Source organism: Taurulus bubalis (genome assembly GCF_910589615.1).
Source record: "Taurulus bubalis genome assembly, chromosome: 6".
Lineage (NCBI taxonomy): Eukaryota > Metazoa > Chordata > Actinopteri > Perciformes > Cottidae > Taurulus > Taurulus bubalis.
In genome coordinates, this window is record NC_136594.1 from 3083686 (window position 1) to 3103942 (window position 20257).

A 20257-nucleotide genomic window follows, 5' to 3' on the forward strand; every position below is an offset into this window, starting at 1 on the left:
AACACATCATCAACACCGGGGGTTATTGTGAGACACACACACACTCATGTAATGTGTCCAGCTTTCAACCCACCGTGGGTTAACTGCTAGTTTCGGACCACCGCTGTGTGTTTTGCACAAATCATGCCCAGATTATGCAGCAAGTCACGGAACCAACAACCTCCCCCACTTCCCAGTGCACGACCTCCACGGGGGGCCGAGATACAGTTTCGTGACTAAAACGTATTTGGACACCCCAAATTCACGACTCCCCCCCCTTCCCCTCTGTGATTGTGGAACATCTCATTTGTGGAACATCTCAGTTATCAGTCCAGATAACAGCCTCCACCGCTGGCTGCAGGGATTTGATCCAATCACAGACCGTATATGAGAAGTGGGCGGAGCCGACGCGGCGTCACCCGTTTTGTTCGCGGCCGGCCGCTTTGAAGCCTTGATTTCGACATTTTGTCCGTCTCCATCTTGAATTTCCGCAAACCAGTGAACAGGAAGTCCCCATATTTGGACAGCGGAGGAGTGACGTAGAGACCTGTCAATCACAGTAAGCCCCGCCCTCAAGCATGCCCTGCTTTATGGTCTATTTGACTACACTCTCCTGACACATTACATTTAGCGAGTTACATTATTTTTCTATACACCGTAGACACAGGAAGTGTCTACTAGCATAGCCGGCGCTCGAACCACCGCTCCTCTGATTGAAAGACGGGCACGCTAACCACCGAGCCGCAGTCGGCCGTTGCAGCTGTTTTTGATGCAACCTTTATTTTCTAAACATCTGCGCCATATGAATGCGCGTTTCTACAAACATTTTGACCGTAAATGAGTTCCGGCCCGATGTCACATGACCAGCATGTGACATCATGACCAGCATGTGACATCATGACCAGCATGTGACATCATGATCAGCCGTGACAGCAACACACTGCCAAACGGCTGTGCTTTGTATACATTCTTCATTTGTCTGAACTGTCCCTTTAAATTTCCTTGTTTTTAGCCCCCCAAAAAATCCATTGTCATTTGTTCCCGGTCTTGCCGTGGCTCTCTTAAAGGGACAGCCTTCTCCTTTCTATTGTCCTCACAATAAGCTCTCACACACACACAATGAGCCGCCAGCAGCGTCACAGAAACATTTAGAGGGGAACCATCTGAAGCAGTTCATTAGGATGAAGAATCCCCTCTACCTCCCAAAAAAAAAGAAGAGAAATGCCATCAGGCGCTGTCACATCACACGGGAGGAGGAGTGTGTATCCCTCCATCTAATGTTGCCACAGTAACGGCGCCCTAATCCCTTTCATCCTGCCGGCATGACGCGTGTCAGCACACACACACACACACACACACACACACACACACACACACACACACACACACACACACGAGCGCGCGCGCACAGTGAGCTCCCTGGAGAAATGTAAATAAACGGTTTACCTGTTTTTTTTTATTAAAGAGCAACTCCTTTTTTTTTCTCTACATCACTGAAACGCAACGCGGAGGTTTCTGCTCCTCTCAGCGGCCGTCTCACCTCCTCCCCCCGCTCCTCCGCTCCTCCTGCCCCCGCTCCTCCGCTCCTCCTCCCCCGTGCAGCTCGCTGGTTCCCCGGCAGAGCCGCTCCAGCGTCTCCTGCAAGGTGCCGCGCGCTCATTGGCTGCCGCTCCTGCCACCTCGTCTCAAGGCGTCCTCCTATTGGCTGCTGCTCCTCCCTCCCGCCCCCGCGCTGTCCAGTCCTCCACGGGAGACATCTTTGTCGAGGGCAAAGGGTTCAACGACTTAATTAGCTGGAGTGCTCACTCCGTTAAAAGCGTTTGCCCTTGCCGTGTGTTGTTTTATTTGTTATTATTATTATTATTTTGTGCCCACCGTCTCTGTAGGATTATAAAAACCTGCAGCGAGGTTTTCCTCTTAACGACGCATCGTGGCGGGTTCCTGTTTCAATTTGGTGATTAGTAGACCAGCAGGTTTTTTTGGGGGGGGGTTGAGTTTTTTTTTATGGAGCTTGATTTATCTTCTCCACGTGCACGGACGTGCGCGAGGGCTTTGTTAAATGAGGTGACGTGGAGAGAGAAAGAGAGGAGACAAATTATAATAATCAAGGTGACCCAAATGAAATAAAACATCTGCCCTGATTTTGTTTTTCGGGGGTCGGCTGGAAGCGACCGACTCCGACTAATTGAGTTCATTAATAAGCCAGAACCGACATGTCGATCATCTTTTATCACTAATAGCGGCTAAGATAATAAATAATGGTGCAATTTAAATGTTGGTGACGAAGCCAATAAGATCTGAGAATCAGAATCACCTTTATTGGACAGGTATAATATCCACAAAGATACTAAATCTATAAAAACTGTTACAACAAAAGACTGTTATGTGTAGAAGTAAAAACATTGCTTGGTTAATTCAAAATATTACAAGATTAAAATGTTTTTATTTGTCATTGTTGCACAACACAATTAAGTTTCCCAATTTCCAAATATGGTAACTTCTGTTTATCGCTTGCAAAAAAAACAACAACCAAAGAACCCCATCGTGCCGACGGCCGCGTTCCAAGATGGCCGCGTTCCAAGATGGCCGCGTTCCAAGATGGCCGTGTTCCAAGATGGCCGCGTTCCAAGATGGCGACCGCATAACCGTCGAATTGGAGGCTTCAAAGTCTACAAAACCGAGAGGAGACGTCACGAAGAAGCCGAGTTTATTCGTCACGAGACTTTTCGTAATTACGCTACGTCGCTTTCGTAGATATTTGAACCCAAACCTAAAAAAACATGCCGGCGACCGCGTTCCAAGATGGCGGCGGCGAAACCGTCGAACTCATGGCTGTGCGTGTGTGTGTGTGTGTGTGAAAAACCACGTCGTTTTTGCCGCCTAAATCTCATTGTGTTTCGTGACTTTTACCCAAGCCTGTAACTACTTTTACTGCATTAATCTAACACGTTGCTTCCTGTGAAGACGTTTATTAAGAACAGAGTGCATGAATGTGACACGCTTCTGGACTCAAAGGGGAAATGTGAGAGGAGCTGCTGTGCGTGAGGACACATTCTAACCTTCGATGTAAAATAAGCACGTCAAAGCGTCTCTTTTAGGTCTATGCGTTGCAAACGGCTCGTTTAGCGTTGGACCTCAGAGCAGTGGGAGGTTTTCCAGAGTGCCGTTCTCTCAAGGACGAATCATTCTGCTTTAAAATGAAATAAAACTCAATCTAGTTTCATCGTTAACTGAATTTGATAATCAAAAACTTGGACGAGGTTAAAGCAGAGTCTTCATGTGTGTGTGTGTGTGTGCGTGTGCACGCTCTGAGCTCTTTTGCATGTGTTTTTCTTGTCAAATTGAGTGTATTTGTATATGTTTGTGAGGTCATTTGGTCCTGTATGCTTCCTCTGAAATACATATCTATAAGTTTTCACTGCCGTCCATTTGGACAAAGGCTCCCATGATGCACCCGAGGACACGGACGTGGACCTTGGGGAGTTTAATGGACGCGTTCCTCCTCCTATGAACTGAGTCAGCAGCTGGAGGAGGATGTGGATCCAGATGTTGGGGCTCAGAATGTAACACTTCTGATCAGTCATCTCCAAACACAGTCCATCCTTCCTGATGTTTTTATAAGAGTTCTCCATTTTAATTGACATTTCTTTTAAAAAATGTAACAGATCTCGCCGACAGAGTGTATTTACACCAAAAAGAGTCACACCGAGCAGTTAATGCGCAGTTAATAGCGAATATTAATTGGTTTATTAGCACTCAGCAATAAAAGAAAAGCAACATAATCCCTGAAAGGAGAACTTGTGTTAATCCTTTAATTGGCTAAAAGAGAATATTAGCGCACGTGGATATTAGTGATGCTGGAATTGACGGGGTTTCCTGCATTGGAGGAAAAGACCTCGCGGGGACATTATGGGATGTTTCGCTCTGTTTACAGTCGCTTTGGTGATCCGCGTGCTCTTTTATTTCCGTGTTTTTTTTGTGGACAACAATGCCTGTCCTGTGAGTGATCTCCAGTGAGTGTACCGCGGATAGCATGTATGTAACATGTATGTAACATGTATGTAACATGCATGTGCATTTAAATAATGCGGCGTCTTCATGCGCATTTCTTTAAATCCGCAGCACAGCCGCGCGCCCTTTGACACACATATGAGCGTTAAGCCATCACACACAGGCGCCATGTGCTGGGCGACGTTAACACAAGACAAACATCCCAATAAACGACCAATGACAGCACGTGCTCGCGCAGAGATGCTGGGAGGAGGAGGAGGAAGAGGAAGAGGAGGAGGAAGGGGCGCTTTTTTTTTGGTGGGTGGGACAAATGAGCGCCGTAGAAAAGGGGGATGCTGCAGCCCCGTCCCTTCATATCTCACTCCACCCAGCCCTAGAATATAAAACCCACCGCGGTGACGTGCGCGCAGGGAAGCACCCAGCAGTATGTGCGCGCCCACGGGAGGGGCCGACAGAAAATGGCGAGTGTGTGCAGAAGGCAGCAATGCACGGTAGAGAGGCGCGGCTTTCGGCAGGAACTTGACTCTTGGAGGCACAAACTCATTCACTGTGTAGGTAAGCTCGCTTTGGCAGTGTGCGCGCGCGGGGTGTGCGTGCGTGGAGCCCGCACGGTGCCGTGGAACCGTGGGGGGGGAAACTGCCTGTTTTGTTTCCGTGGAAGCGGATCGGCTGTGTAATGTCCACCGGAAAAACCTATAGGCTCTACGTGAAGCTGTCATGTTGTGTGTGTGTGTGTGTGTGTGTGTGCGTGTGTGCGTGCGTGTGTGCGTGCGTGTGTGTGTGTGTGTGTGTCACGCACGGCTGTTGCCTGGCGCCGCCTGCCTCCTAACCGGACGCATCCCAAAACAGATTCAGCTCTTTTAAGTTGTCGGGCTCGTGCCCGGCGTGTTGACAGGTGTGCCCACCTGCACGCGGCGCGCTCGCGACTCTTGTTTTAGTCCGAGTTCGGGGAGCTCGGACTATTTTTTTTAAATTATATATATATATTGATATACATTATTCCATGGCTGTTTATTTATTGTAAGCAGGGGCATGTCACGTGCGCAGATGGAGCCGCGCCTCGGCCAATCGGCTGCCTCGCTATAGGCCGGCGCGTGCAAGTTTCGTGTGCGCGCCGCCGTGTTGAGTTTTTTCTCTTTTTTTTTTTGCACTGGTGGGGCAGTGCGCGCTCCCGATCTCCAAACATGCCCCCCTCATCCTCCTCCTCCTCTTCCCTGGCAATCGGCTTTTGGGAGCGCGCATTGCTGCATTGGGGGAAATGTCAGCGGGGATGCGTTGCGTGTTTTCGGGGGAAGGAGTCGCGGGTCGACCGGATGAGCGGCTCCACGAGCTCGCCTCTCTCTTGTTGACAGACCGGGCTCGGTACTTGTTGACACGGCGCTCCTCTGCACGCTGGACAAGTGGCAGTTTGCATTAAGATATATTACAAATATATATAAATATTAAAATGCTAATCTCTCCGGCACTGTTTGACAATTAACAGCAGCGGCCATGACACGTGTCAGGCTTTGTTTCGTTGGAGAAACTGATTAAAAAACACACCCCCTCCCAAAAAAAGAAAGAAAAAGCAGTTCTTGACCTCTCCCTGCTTTTCCTTATTAGTTCATGTCGGCTTTTATTTTGTATTTCCTCCTCCTGGTGCATTTCATTAGCTCATTTAATCCGGTTACATCGACCTCTCCTGCATGATTATCGTGCACTCCTCGCCTCTGATCTGCTGACCTCTGCCCGGTTCCCCGGCTCTGTGATCTGCTTCCACCGGGAAGAAGCTCTCGCGCGGCGGCGGAGTCTCTGCTGCGGCTGCGCTTGTTTGTTGTTGTTTGTTTTTTGGGGTTTGCACTCCTGCATCCAGATGTTGACCTGTCACCTCCTCACCCAGCAGAGGCTGTGATGAGCGCGTGGCCGAGCAGGCTCCCCTCTTCCTCTTCTTCTTCATCATCTTCTTCTTCATCTTTTTTAATTTTGTAAAAAAAAATTGAAGTAAGAAAACCTATCTCTTCTTTTTCTTCTTCTTCATCTTTTTTAGATTACTTTTTTTTGGAGTAAGAAAACCTTCTTCTTCCTCCTCTTCATCTTTTTTTTGCTTCCTTCTTCTTCTTCTTCTTCTTCTTCTTCTTCTTCTTCTTCTTCTTCTTCTTCTTCTTCTTCTTCTTCTTCTGTTTTTTTTCAAGTAAGAAAACCTCTTCTTCTTCTTTAAAAACATTTTTTTTGAGGAGGAGACGCACTGTTAAATTAAAAGGTCGGGTGATCTCTGACCTCCAGCATGGCTCACGACCATCCGTGTAAACAAAAGGCTGTTTCCTCTGGCGTGCATCTTTACATCCCATAAAACACAACAAGTATAACCTCATTTCTTTGCATATTAATTGGAGCATGCACCTGCTCCGTCCTTCTCTTTACGCTCTGATTAGTTTCCTGCAGAAGATGCTGCGTCGGCCCCTTTTTTTATCTTTAAAAAGAAAAGTGTAACACTTTATTTTTGAGGGTTTGCAGTTACCCAGATTAAAAACATGTATTCCTGTAATAAACGTGTTATTCAGATTCCTGGGCGAGACAATAACTCCCTGTAGTGATGCTTCAGAGGATGGAGGAACCGTGAGCTGATGCATGTGCTGTGATATAATATCACAATGACACCAGAGGATAATGCTGCAGCGCTGTGTGTGTGTGTGTGTGTGTGTGTGTGTGTGTGTGTGTGTGTGTGTGTGTGTGTGTGTGTGTGTGTGTGTGTGTGCTCATCAATGGTTATGCGTGAGGAGTTTTAGGACCCGAGCAGCAGCAGTTATCAGGTTGAAGTCTAAAAGCGAGAAGCTGAAATGCCACAAGAGACCGTTTGGCTCCTGGAAGAAAAAGCATCGTGTTAAAGTGTCGCACTTCATTTTGACAGATGTTTTGGTTACTTTTGGGATGGCTTTTTTTCTTTGCCATTCATGTGAAATGACAGATATCCAAATATTTAGAATTTACTGTCGTATAAGACAAATAAAAACAGGCACATCCTTCAAATTGAGAACATTTTATCAACTGCAAAGCAAACTTGAAACTCTGAACCCCTAAAACGAGACGACAACGTTAAGAAACGTGTGCCGGCAATTAAATGAAACCGCCGCGAGCCGCCGGGCGCTCTGGTTAGCGGCCTTGTTGTGAGTCGTGACCCTCGCGTGGAGACGCTTGGTCCTGAGGATCCTCCGCTCTGTGGCGCGAGGCGTGAGAGGATGCCGTACGCCACGGAAAGGTTAACGGCATTAATTGGTAGCAATTAAAAGCCCAACCGCTGATTCCTTTGGCACATATTCTGGGGGAGAGAGAGCGCGGCTAATTTGATCGCTGAAAGGTTGTGGAGAGAGAGAGAGAGAGAGAGAGAGAGAGAGAGAGAGGTGAGTCTGGCTGACAGATTGCTTTTTTACATTTTTTATTTCTTGAACACTTCAGATCTGTTGTGAGCAGTGAGAGCGCCGGTTGAGCCGAACACGAGTGGACAATGGTTATTAGCTGTTAGCTGTTAGCTGCTAGCTGTTAGCTGTTAGCTACGTCTTAGTTAGTAAGAAGTGGACGTCGTTGCGATTTGGTCGTCGCCATGTTGTTGTTTTGGCAACCGATAAAGAGAAGTGACCTTATTTAGACTGAGGAGGAGTGACGTAGAGATGCCGTATATAGACCTGTCAATCATATTGTAGCCCCGCCCTAAATAGACTTCTGTAGCATAGACTTCTATACAACCACAGGAGTCACCCCTGGTGGTCAGGAGAGAGAATGCAGCTTTAACACATGAAGCATAGACTTCTATACAACCACAGGAGTCACCCCTGGTGGTCAGGAGAGAGAATGCAGCTTTAACACATGAAGCATAGACTTCTATACAACCACAGGAGTCACCCCTGGTGGCCAGGAGAGAGAATGCAAGTGGCAGGAGTGAGGAGAAGGGGTTTCGCAAGCAAGCTAACTAGCATACAGCGGGCTAGTTAGTTTGCTAACTTGCACGAATGCTACACTGTTTTTAGAAAATGAGCCAAACAAAGGTCTTGCGAGTAATTTGCATGTACATTTCTTGTTTTTGGAACCATACGTTTTTTGTCCAGAGTACTTAAAACACAGAACGTGGAGAAAAAGAGACGTAATTTTCTTTTTTTTGTAACGAGGACACGGACACATTAAAAAACGTACACTAATATGTGCAACAATAACGGTCACAGACAGGACACTTAATCACTTCTTCCATTCTTACTTTTCACAATAAAAGCCCTGGACATACACACAGGCATATGCTGCTCATCTTTCCCCCGTTGATCAACGAATGTATTAATCCACGACAATCGGCTGCATGTTTCAGGCTTAGGTTTCGGGCTTATTTTCTTTAGTTTGCTGCTTATTAATGAAAGAGTTGCCGATTCTGCAGCAGGCTGAGTGCAGAGCGCTCACATCGCCATATCAACCATCATCTATTTTGGTTGAACATCTCTGATCTATCTGCCCGATCCATCTATCCAGCTAGTCCCTCGATTACCGGCTTGTACTCAAAGACAAATCCTCCTCTTATCAAGTCGACGAAATCTCCCCCCTCCCACCCCCACCCTCCTACCCCCTCCCCCTCCCCCTCCCTAAGCGGACGGCTGTTATTTCAGTAATGGACAGATGGATGAGAGATCTTCCTGCCACTTTCTCATCTTGCTAATTCTTTTCATGGGCTCTTTTTGAAACGAGGAAAAAACAAAAACGTGGCACATTTCACCGGGAGCTGGCGGAGAGAGAGAGAGAGAGAGAGAGAGAGAGAGAGAGAGAAAGAGAGAGAGAGATCCACCCATCCGACTGGACCGAGTGCCAACACTGTAAATCTCCGCGGCACCCTCTTCATTACACACACACACACACACACACACACACACACACATCCTGCTCCACAGCAATGTGTGTGAAAGTGTGTGTGTGTGTGTGTGTGTGTGTGTGTGTGTGTGTGTGTGTGTGTGTGTGTGTGGAGCAATCTCGGGGGCCGATCCATGCCAAACCAGGAGCCCCGTGGGAGGAGGGCTGCTCTCTTTGGGGTCGGGGGGAGAAGAGAGGTGTGTGTGTGTGGGGTGGGGTGGGTGGTGGGGGGGGGGGGGGTGCAATCTGTGGAAAAGCAAAATACACCACTGGCACTGAGTGAATGTCGACAGAAGGCTCTCGTGTGTGTGTGTGTGTGTGTGTGTGTGTGTGTGTGTGTGTGTGTGTGTGTGTGTGAGCCTTTATTTACCCAGAAAGCGTCCACGGAGCGCGGTGCTCTTTCCCAGTTCTGCCTCGCGTTCAAACAATAAATAACACACCTTTTATCTGAACCGCCAGAAGGATTCAAACCGCCGGCGCTCCCCGTTTCTGAGGAGCGAAACACTTCATGTGGCTTTTTTTTTAACGGCTGTTGAAAAAAAAACTAGTCAAATGTTTCACGCTTTTTCTTTTTTCTCCATTTCTTGTTGGTGTGTGACAGCTTTACAAGAACAAGGAGAGGAGGAAGGCAGCTGACTTCCTCTCAAGTTTCTCTTCATCCTTTTCTAATCTTTTCTAAACGTCTCGGCCCCCAGGGGCCTTTCTGGCTTGACTGAAGGGACCGGAAGCTTTTAATTATTGTTGTTGAGCGTCTTCAAGAGAAACTCCAATGTTTTGATTTAATACGTGAGAAAATCTAATACTTTTTTTTTACAAATAAAAAACACAATATCGATATCGCAACAGTTCTGTTTGGTTCTGTTTGGATCTTTGACAAAAAATATTTACAAAATAAGATGAATGATGAATAATACGTAATCAATGCAGCCTGAAAAACCCAACCAACCGTCGATTAGTTGATCAGGAAAATAAATAGCCTGCAACAACTAAACGATTAAGTGATGCTTTAAAAACCAAGATGCAGTTTTGGTCTTTTAGCCTCTTGTTATGATTATTAATTATACTTCTACTACTACACGTGACCCGGCGCTGTCTGGTGATTATTCCTCATTATCCTGCAGGGTGAAATCAATAATAATTATAACTGCTAACACATTAATGAAAGAAAGGTTAAGTCTAATATTCAGCTGATAAATAACTAAAAGCTGGATTGTTTATGAGTTTACTGGTTGATATTTGACAAGGATTCACCCGCTGATAACACCCAATCTCACTTTATGCTTCTGTTGTTGTTCAACAATGTGTTGCAATAACCAGATTTGACTTAGTGTTTAATTACTGATGTCTGTTCGGTAACTGAGTGTGACTTGATGTCACATTGAGACGTTTTTAAGCCTTAAAACATGTTTTTAAATGAAATTGTATGCCCCTATTTTCTTTTTTCTTCATGTATCTAAATAAATAAAGATCCGGACACTGATGCAATTTATAAATAATTTGTATTTTATTTTACATGTTTAAACCATTTAAATTGCACTTGAGGGAGCTACAGTGAGTCCGCCTTTTTTATTTTTAATTTCAGAGCTGACTTTATAATTCTACATCCATAAACACGGGGTTTAAATCGCGTCTTGTGATTTTTGATAGTTTGGAGGTCAGATATCTTGAAGCAACACGCCAGCTTCCTGCCTCTCTCTCTCTCTCTCTCTCTCTCTCTCTCTCTCTCTCTCTCTCTCTCTCTCTCTCTCTCTTCCTCCAGTGACCAAAGTCCTCCGCTTCCTTAAACTAAACTTTGCACACGGCGTCCTCGACTCAAACCAAAATTTATGTAAGCGTTCCATTGTTTGTGTGTGTGTTCCCTTTGTTACGTGAGCTACCTGACCTCCTTGGTACAATTATTTGCACACTGACATCATGTGGGCTCGTGCACAATATAAAGTTTGTGTTTGGAGTACACACACACACACACACTAGAGGTGTCAAGGCTTTAGAGCAGCAGGAATGTTTACTTGGTCCCACCTTTACTGAATTCCTTCTTATTCTTCCATAATAGCTGCTTTTGTGTGAAAGGTCATATATGAGCAATTTGCTTTTCAGAGTATTTGATCAATGGCATGGAGGAGCCTGTGTGTTTTTGTGTGTGTGTGTGTGTGTGTGTGTGTGTGTGTGTGTGTGTGTGTGTGTGTGTGTGTGTGTGTTTGTGTGTCTATTACTCATGTTGTGGGGACATACATGTGTTTACACACTTACATTGTGGGGACTCTCCAAAATTCAGGTCCCCACATTGTAAATCATTACATTTTAGAGGGAAGACTATTGATGTTTGGGTTAAGTTTAACTTTCTGGAAGTAGCAGTTATGGTTATGATAAAGAAATGAATGCAAGTCAACGTCATGTCCTCTAAAGTGATGGAAACACGACTGTGTGTATGTTTGGTCCTGTATTACTGATGTTATGGGGACTTAAATGTGTTTGCACACTTACATTGCGGGAACTTCTCCAAAATTCCAGTCCCCATAATGTAAATCATTACATTTAGGGTGAAGATTTAAGGTTTACAGCAAGTGTGTGTTTAGGGGTGTAAAACTGACCTTTTGGGGACATAAATCTGTTCACACACTCACATTGTGGGGACTCACCGTCCTTTCGGGGACAAAATTCAGGTCCCCATAATGTAAATTACATTTTAGGGTGAAGACTTTGTTTAAGGTATTCAGCTAAGTTTAGCTCCTGTTATGGAGAGGAAATGAATGCGAGTCAATGGTATGTCCTCTAAAGTGATGGAAACACAGCGTGGAGAGCGAGGACTCTTTTGGGCGGTGAGGATATTCAGCTCCGTCGCCGTGAGAGTGTCAAGACATCTCCTGTTCGCTGTGACGATTAAGCTCAGGGAACGCTTTTATTATTTTAATGAGGGAAGTCTGAAATCTCCGCGTCTCCCAGAGAATCCGTCATGAATGGAATTAGAATAAAAGTGGGTGCCGTTCAGTGCGTCGTTAACAGTGAATTAATACTAAGCAGCGCCTCGGTATTCCTGAGCAAGAGGAACCGGCTAATGAGATAATAATGGGGCTGAGCAGGCGCTTAAGCAGTTTTAAGCTGTCATGGTTCAGAGTTAAAGGGACAGTCTGCAACCGTCTGCTCCCGATCATTAAGGAAATAATCTGCGAGTCCGGACCGGCAGCGACGACGTCGTCGACGGCAACTATTTGATTCAGTTTGATGATTTAAGGAACAGGACACGGGTCCAGCTGGTCATTTGTTAGGATTTTATCTGCTTTAAATTGTTGTATACTGAATATCTTTGGGTTTTTGGACATTTTTCATAATTTTCTTTCACAATTTACATTTTATGGACCTAATGACTTTGGTCCTTTGGACTTTTCTTTACATTATATTTGAGTTTGAATGAATATAAGAAGGCAGGGACAAAGAAGAGTCAGTCCAGTGTCACCAACAATCAATACAAATAAATGTACATACAAATAAAAACAAACATTTTAGGCTCCACTTGAAGACACACATAATCAGATTTAATTTATTATAATTAAATATACTCTGGATAAATACAACGTTTTAAGTATGTGTGAACTGCGAATCAAATGTTATGGTTGGTGAGCAGTGCTTTAAGGTTTGTGTGTGTGTGTGTGTGTGTGTGTGTGTGTGTGTGTGTGTGTGTGTGTGTGTGTGTGTGTGTGTGTGTGTGTCTCCATAGGGTTTAATTTGGGTGTGTTTGTTTAGAGAATCCCCCGCTGGGTATGGCAGCGCGCCAGGCCGCTACTGCTGCTGCCCGCAGGTGCACCCTGGGAAATGTAGTTCCTCAAAGAGGGAGACAGATGGGCGAGTTGGAACAATAGAGGGAGAGGGAGAGAGGAGGGAGTCTTTAGGAAGGTATGTTGCTTTTATAGAAAAAGAAAGAAGGAGAGCCCCTGGAGGCCTCGTGACGGAGGATGTGTGCACAACGACTGACTCGCTAACAAAAGGCAATTATTTACAATTCAAAGACAGAATGCGACTTCACTATGATTCGGGCCAAACGAGGCGCCCGCAGAGACGCAGGCTGAACCCTCGGCTGCTCACACGGGAAACACTTTGGTTAGAAACACAGCCATCACAGCGCCATCTTTGTTTTCAACTCAAAAATACAGATTTACCTCAATTAATACAAGTTTAACCATTCATTTTTACAACACATTTACCGTGAAAGTCGGGTTATAAGCCGCTACTACCTTCGGTGGTTGTCCCCGTTAGCTCCCCGCTGTAGCCAGCTAACGCTGCTGCTAGCTCCCCGCTAGCCAACAATAGCTAACATGATATATCTGTGATAAACCTGTCGATGGGTCAACCAGGTTCTCACAGTACAATTTTAAATAGACAAGGTGCATCGTAATTTACTTTTTGACGTTTTAACACATAAACCTTTTAACATTTGAGCCCTGCTGCTAAAGATCTCATTTTGTTGTTTTGCAGAAAAAGAGCTTGTGGTTGATTTTATATATATATATATATATATATATATATATATATATATATATATATATATATATATATATATATATATATATATATATGACACCAAACAAGGCCAAGCATGGAACAGAAATCAACCATTAAAAATTAAAGACCCGCATGAAAGCTGACAGTTTGGCGACCGAGGTCAGACATTAATGGCAGCTTGAGGGCAAAAAAGGCTTTTTAAAATTCATAAAACAACAAAGTAATTAAAAATAAAAGTGCATAAAATGCCCCGACACCTTAGGGGCCTGTTTTGTGTTTCCACCGTGCTGGGTGTTAAAAATAAGGGAACAGTTTTTAATCAGAAAGCGATGTGAGGAGGAGGGGGAGGAGGAGGAGGAGGAGGATGAAGAGGAAGAGCAGGAGGACTAGGTCTTATTCTCTGCTGGTATTTTACTACTAATGTTCCATTAATGGGCCCACAATGCGTCACTGTGTCCTTCGATATTACCCGAACTTCCCAATTGTTCCTAATCTTAAATCTTTAAAAAACGTATCCCACATATATACTTTGTTTTGGGGGGTGGGGCTTAATTTAAAGGCTCAGTATTCCCCTCAAAACAGTAGTTTTATTTTTTAGCAAACGTTTCTCAAACAGAAGAAAACAAGATTATTCACACGGGACTATTTTCTGTGGCGGATTAATGCACATTTGGTGGCGGCAGGACGGCGTTACGTGGCTCATTGGACCTGCCGCTAAAACATTGTTGCTTTGCTTCTTAACTTTCTCTCTTTTATTGTCGGCCACGTCAGACCTCGTGAGCAGCGAACGGCTCCGGTGAGGCGGCGATGGACATTTTCTCTCCCAGACTGGAGACGTTTCTTCAGCCCACCTTCCCGCCCACCTCACCAGCCATTTCTGCTTCTTTGTCTACAAAACCTGCACTCTTACTCTCACAGTTATATTCTTTCTTCCCGCCGCCCTCGTGGCTGCTCACTCCGTGTAGGTGTGCGCAGTCACGCACACACAAACGTCTGCGATGCACTCGTTGTGTTATTCCGTGTCTTGTTTTGTTCGTGCACATTTCATATCGCACCGCGAGCACACAAAGAAACAGAGTCGTCACCTTGAGTTGCCGAACGTATCGCGGCCTCCTCGCTCCTCGCTTCCAGGGAGCACGAAGACTGTGAGGCTGTCTCCGTGTTTCCTCGTCGGCTCAATATTCAAAGAGGATTCTGGACCGACCACAATGGCCCAGAACCTCGACAACGATCTAAAACACAAGCAGCGATTCCTTTCATCTAATCAATAGAATTGAATGATCGGGTTCAGCTGGTTCATGTTGGATGAAACGGTTAACGGCTCAATTCATGTCAGCCTTTAAAATCCTTGACTGAGTTATATAAAACTGTAAATCATAGCTTGTTTTATGAAAAAAAAGAAGCCAAAAACTGCAGTATTTGAATGTATTGAACACCACAAGTAATATACAAGTAAAATATATGGTTTGGTTCATGAGAACATTTAAATGTCACAGATGTATGCATATTTTGGTCCTTGCCTGAATGTTCTCTGTTCTAAACCCTCTCTAACTTTGTTCTGCTTCACTTTATCAAAGTCAACCTTTGCAGAGAGAATGTTCACATATTGAGCTATGATTTGGGTTAGTGAATGTTCACATATTGAGCTATGATTTGGGTTAGTGAATGTTCACATATTGTGTTATGATTTGGGTTAGAGAATGTTCACATATTGAGCTATGATTTGGGTTAGTGAATGTTCACATATTGAGCTATGATTTGGGTTAGTGAATGTTCACATATTGTGTTATGATTTGGGTTAGAGAATGTTCACATATTGAGCTATGATTTGGGTTAGAGAATGTTCACATATTGAGCTATGATTTGGGTTAGAGAATGTTCACATATTGAGCTATGATTTGGGTTAGAGAATGTTCACATATTGAGCTATGATTTGGGTTAGAGAATGTTCACATATTGTGTTATGATTTGGGTTAGTGAATGTTCACATATTGAGCTATGATTTGGGTTAGAGAATGTTCACATATTGAGTTATGATTTGGGTTAGAGAATGTTCACATATTGAGCTATGATTTGGGTTAGAGAATGTTCACATATTGAGCTATGATTTGGGTTAGAGAATGTTCACATATTGAGCTATGATTTGGGTTAGAGAATGTTCACATATTGTGTTTTGATTTGGGTTAGAGAATGTTCACATATTGAGCTATGATTTGGGTTATAGTTGGACCTTACAGCTGCATCATTTCAAAGAAATAATCATCCTGAAAGTGATTTTTTTATAGGCGGACCTGAAACCTTTTCATTTTTTCCTGTGTGTCATCTTCATTTACTCTTAACCAGTAACATACAGACTGATATTTACACAACTGAACAAAATCTCACATGTGTACTTTTTATTATAACACCAACATTATTCAAACAGCCCTAGTGGTTGCAGAGATACACCCTTTTTAGTTTGGGGATGACATTTTTAGGGTGGTTTCCAAAATTAAAGGTAGTGTAAAATAATTCTAACTCCGCCCACGAGCTCTGATTTATGCACCGTTAGATGCCAGTGTGCAACAAAACAAACCTGGCAACCCCTTGCAGATAATTTCTGATTACATTGTGCAGCGGGGGGGGGGGAGTCAAATTATTGCATGCACCTTGACGCTGGAGAGAGAGAGAGAGAGAGAGAGAGGGAGAGAGAGAGATACTGTACATGCAGACATGGAGTCCTGCAGGATAAGTGGAGGTGACGGACCAGCTGTGTTGTGTGAGCGCCGGCTGTGATGGCCGTGTCTCCCTCAGTCAGGACTCAAACCACCGGGCTGCTGCCGACACGCACACAGGGCAATGAAAGTGAAGGTCAAGCAACAAGCGCCGCTGTCTCTCCCGTCACCGTCAGGAGAAATGTCACTTGTATTTTTATCTCCTCCTCCTCCTCCTCCCTGTTGCATCCTCTCCTTTTATTCTATCTGTGTCGCTTCTCCTTCTTCCTCTTTTTTTTGTTGCCAACTTATTCGCCTCTTATTTGTCCTTTCTTTCCTTGGTTATTCATTTTAGTTCCGCCACCCGTGTTTTGACATTTTTATTAAATTCCCTGCTGTTTAATTTTTATTCTTTTTCGGAAGCCGGAATAGAGGAATACATGCTTTCATTTCATTTCTACCAAGAGTCCTTATGTTCAGCAACTTTTAATTATGATGCACACGCACACACACACACACACACACACACACACACACACACACACACACACACACACACACACACACACACACACACACACACACACACACATTTTCGTCTCAGATTTAATTGAAGCGTAGGTAGGTTGGACTTTTTTTTTTCTTCCACTTTTTCTTTCTGTGTCCATTTCTATTCCTTCTCCAGACTATTATTATCATCATCATCATCATCATCATTATCATCATCATCATCATCATCATCATCATCACTTCTTTGTGGACAGATGTCAATGCTACTTTGGTCGGATCATGTGGCCGTCCAGATTTCTTTGAGCCCTTGAATGAGCACAGATTACATTATTTAGTCATGTAAAGCTCGGGCAAAAAATAGATGACGGAGAGAAGAAAAAAAAGGATAAATTCAAAGTGCAATTTCTGGGAGATAGATGCGCAGCAAATGTTTTCAAAGTAATCGTTTTTTTCAACGCTAAACGCTTCAGATGATGTTTCTGATGGGGGGGGGTTTCTGATGTGAATCTAATTCACAGAGGTTTTGCATGCAAAAAGCTGCATGAAACACACTTGTCTGTGGTTAATTAACGAGACGGGTTCATGCAATTGGGAGATTTCTGCTGCCAGTGTTGCAGTTGTGACAATGAGAGCTCTGTGCGGCTCGCCGAGGAGCTCAGAGCGTAGTAATGAATGAACGGGTCAAAACCAGAAGGACAAATTCCTTGGAAATATCATCTCGGAAGGAAATTGTGGTAAAAGTGTGTGTGTGTGTGTGTGGGGGGGGGGGGGGGGCAGTGAAGTGGGTGGGGTTGAATTGGGCTGGAGGTAGTAGTCAGCGAGAGGAGTCAGTGAGTTTGTCCAAAAAGCCGACGGACACGAAGCTCTTCTCAGTCGACTCCTCGGCGTCAGAAACTACGTCGCCTCTTTGAAAAGCCCAGGAAAGAAGTCGACTACGACTCCCAAGAAGCATTGCGGTGAGAACCATCCAATCGCTTAAAAGCGTGTTTTTTTTTCTCGTTTTTTTTTGCTTCGCAGCTAAGAGAGGTTAAACGTTGTGGAACTTATTGGATAAAACCAGTGATTTGAACATTTCATGGCTGTTATCATTACGAGTAATCTGATAAATATATTCTCAAAGAATCGGTTAACGTTTAGTCTGCAAAAAGGTCTTTGGAAAGTTGTCAAATATTCAAAAAATACCCATTACATTTCATTTTTTATAACGTAATCCTGACATTTGAGAAGCTGAAATGAACGAATCAAAGAATTCAAACTTTAAAAAGTTGTAAAATAAAGATCCTAAATGTGTATTTGGGGTTTTTAATTTCCTCTAGTCTGAAAGAAAACATGTTTATCGACGCATAAATTCATCAATGGATGAAGAACAAGGATTTTACCTGTAGCGTCTCCCTCTAAACATTAAAAATACAACCGTCAGGTTTCTCTTTTTTCACCGAACCGAGACGGGCTTAATTGCTTGATTGAAACCCGACAGATGAAATGAATAAAACCCCTGAAACCCGTCTTCGTTTCGACTTTCCACCGTTCCAACAATCGGCAGCTCCGGTGGAAATAGAGTTTAATGTGAAGATACGTCGGCCCTACGCGCCGGCTTCCCTCTCCGTCGTCGGCCATTTAATTAGAAGAAGAAGAAAAAATTAAACGACAAAAGATTCCTCAGCCAATCGTCGACAGCTGATGAGGTCACGCTCCTCCAGCCCGAGCTGGTAAAAACACGTCTTCAAGGAAAGAGACAAAACAAAAACACTCGTTGTCTGGATGTCCTTGATTTGGAGATCCGAGGTGTTTAGAAATGTGCTTTAAAGTAATTGTGTTTTGACAGGAAAAACGTTAAAAGGTTTCGACCGAGTCGGTGAAAAGAAAGATTTCTCCCGACGGCGGACTTTTAACTGTACGCTGTTTTTCTTCCTCACTTTAAAAAAAAGCTGCAACGAAACCCATTATCTCCGTCTGGATTGTAATTATCGTCGCACGCTTTTTTTTGCAATTTGGACATTTCATCTGAAAGCAACAATGAGCGCAGTGTGAGGAGATCGGATCCACAAGGGCAAACTCATGAGAGCTGAAGAAAAGAGAAAAATAGAGAGAAGAGACGAAGAAAGAAATGATTCGAGGGACATCTGTCGATTATATCACGGTCACATGTTTTCGGGATACCTCAATAAGCGGATAAATCACTTTAAAAAATAATAAATTCGCAGAACTGTAACGTGGCGTCTCGGATCCGGGAGATCAAATGGAACAACGTTATTTTTGAAAATCTCATTTGAGATATTTGTCCATGTTGTGAGGCGCTGTACGCTGCGTTATGATCACTTTTTACACTTTAATGTACAATGAACTGTTTTCCAGGCTTCATGCTAACGCAAGCTAAGCTAGCTACCGGCACAGATATGAGGCGAGAGAACTTCCTGTTTTAAAATCCCCAGAATAGTGCGAGCCGCTGCTCTATCAGCGTCACGTGCTGATAGAGCAGCCGGCGTGTCGCTTTTGGACGCGGTTCACGAGTTTAGAACATTTCGTGAAACCGAGGTGTGTCGCGGCGTATCAGCGGCTCTTTGGACCGGCCACCTTTGGACCGCCGAGGCAAATTGGGCAGGTGGTTGTTTTCGGAGAAACAGTTCAAGGATAGGAAGGACTTAATGAGTGTGTGTGTGTGTGTGTGTGTGTGTGTGTGTGTGTGTGTGTGTGTGTGTGTGTGTGTGTGTGTGTGTGTGAGCTGCTGATCTGCAGGCGGAGCCATGCAAGAGAACATTCCTCCATATTAGTGATAATATCATCAAATATTAATGCAAGGAGGCTCTTGGGCTGCTGTGCAAATATTGAACTCTTGAGCTGCTGCTCTCTCTCTCTCTCTCACACACACACACACACACACACACACACACTCTAAGAAAGTTCACCAGACCTTTGATTTGCAAAAAGGGAAATATTTATGACCCGTTGTTAAAGCTCCCTTGGGATCGTTGTGTGCTGCGTGTACGTAAGTTTGCCGATGACATCAGAGGAGCGCACAACACATTCTGAGCTGCACGCCAACATTTTAAAGAGCGCACACATTCGTAACGGGGAATTTCAGATTGTGAGATCTCAATCGCCTCTGAATCTGTCTTTTTTCACCCTGTTTTTGGCAGCTGAGCGCTTGAAATCCCCCTGAAAAAAGGTCTCTCTGCAGCCTTTTATGTGTGTGTGTGTGCGTGCTAGAGGACACGCCCACGTCCGCTTATCAGAGTTCTGTCTTTTTCTTTTTAGGAATTAATATTTTGGCAAACACATGGCGATTTCAAGTCTTGCGTCCGAGTTGCCGCCCTGTGAATGGGAAGTGTGGTATAAGTCGTTCACATTAATATTCTCAGATAGGGAAACATAGAGTTGGACAATATTTAAATATGATAAGTTATCGTCTTTCAATGGAATCGCTGTTGAAATCACGTATCGAGAGGTCGTGATACACAGTTACGTCGTCTAAATATGTTCAAACTCCTCATAAAATCAAAAGAAATCAGGCCAAACTCAGTTAAATCAAACTAATACATCTTAATACTTTGAAATACATACATATTTATATGATTTTCTATCACCAAAACCAAGTAAAAGAGAATTAGTTTCAAAGGTCACGGTGATGATAAGTTATCGTCTTTCAATGGAGCCGTGTCGAGATACACATTCACGTCGTCTAAATTCACAAAGGAACTCAAATTTCT

At 44.1% G+C, this 20257-nt stretch overlaps 1 protein-coding gene across 1 annotated transcript in view; it reads left to right on the plus strand.

The window, feature by feature from the left end:
• Positions 1–4448: 4448 nt before the first annotated feature.
• The window catches only part of lcor (ligand dependent nuclear receptor corepressor), a gene marked incomplete at both ends in the record, with an annotated part of 69882 nt that continues 54073 nt past the window's right edge, over positions 4449–20257 (plus strand). Inside the window, one exon of the mRNA XM_079219344.1 lies at positions 4449–4545. Within this exon, the coding sequence (XP_079075470.1) occupies positions 4449–4545 (97 nt within the window). The remainder of the gene's footprint in view (positions 4546–20257) is intronic.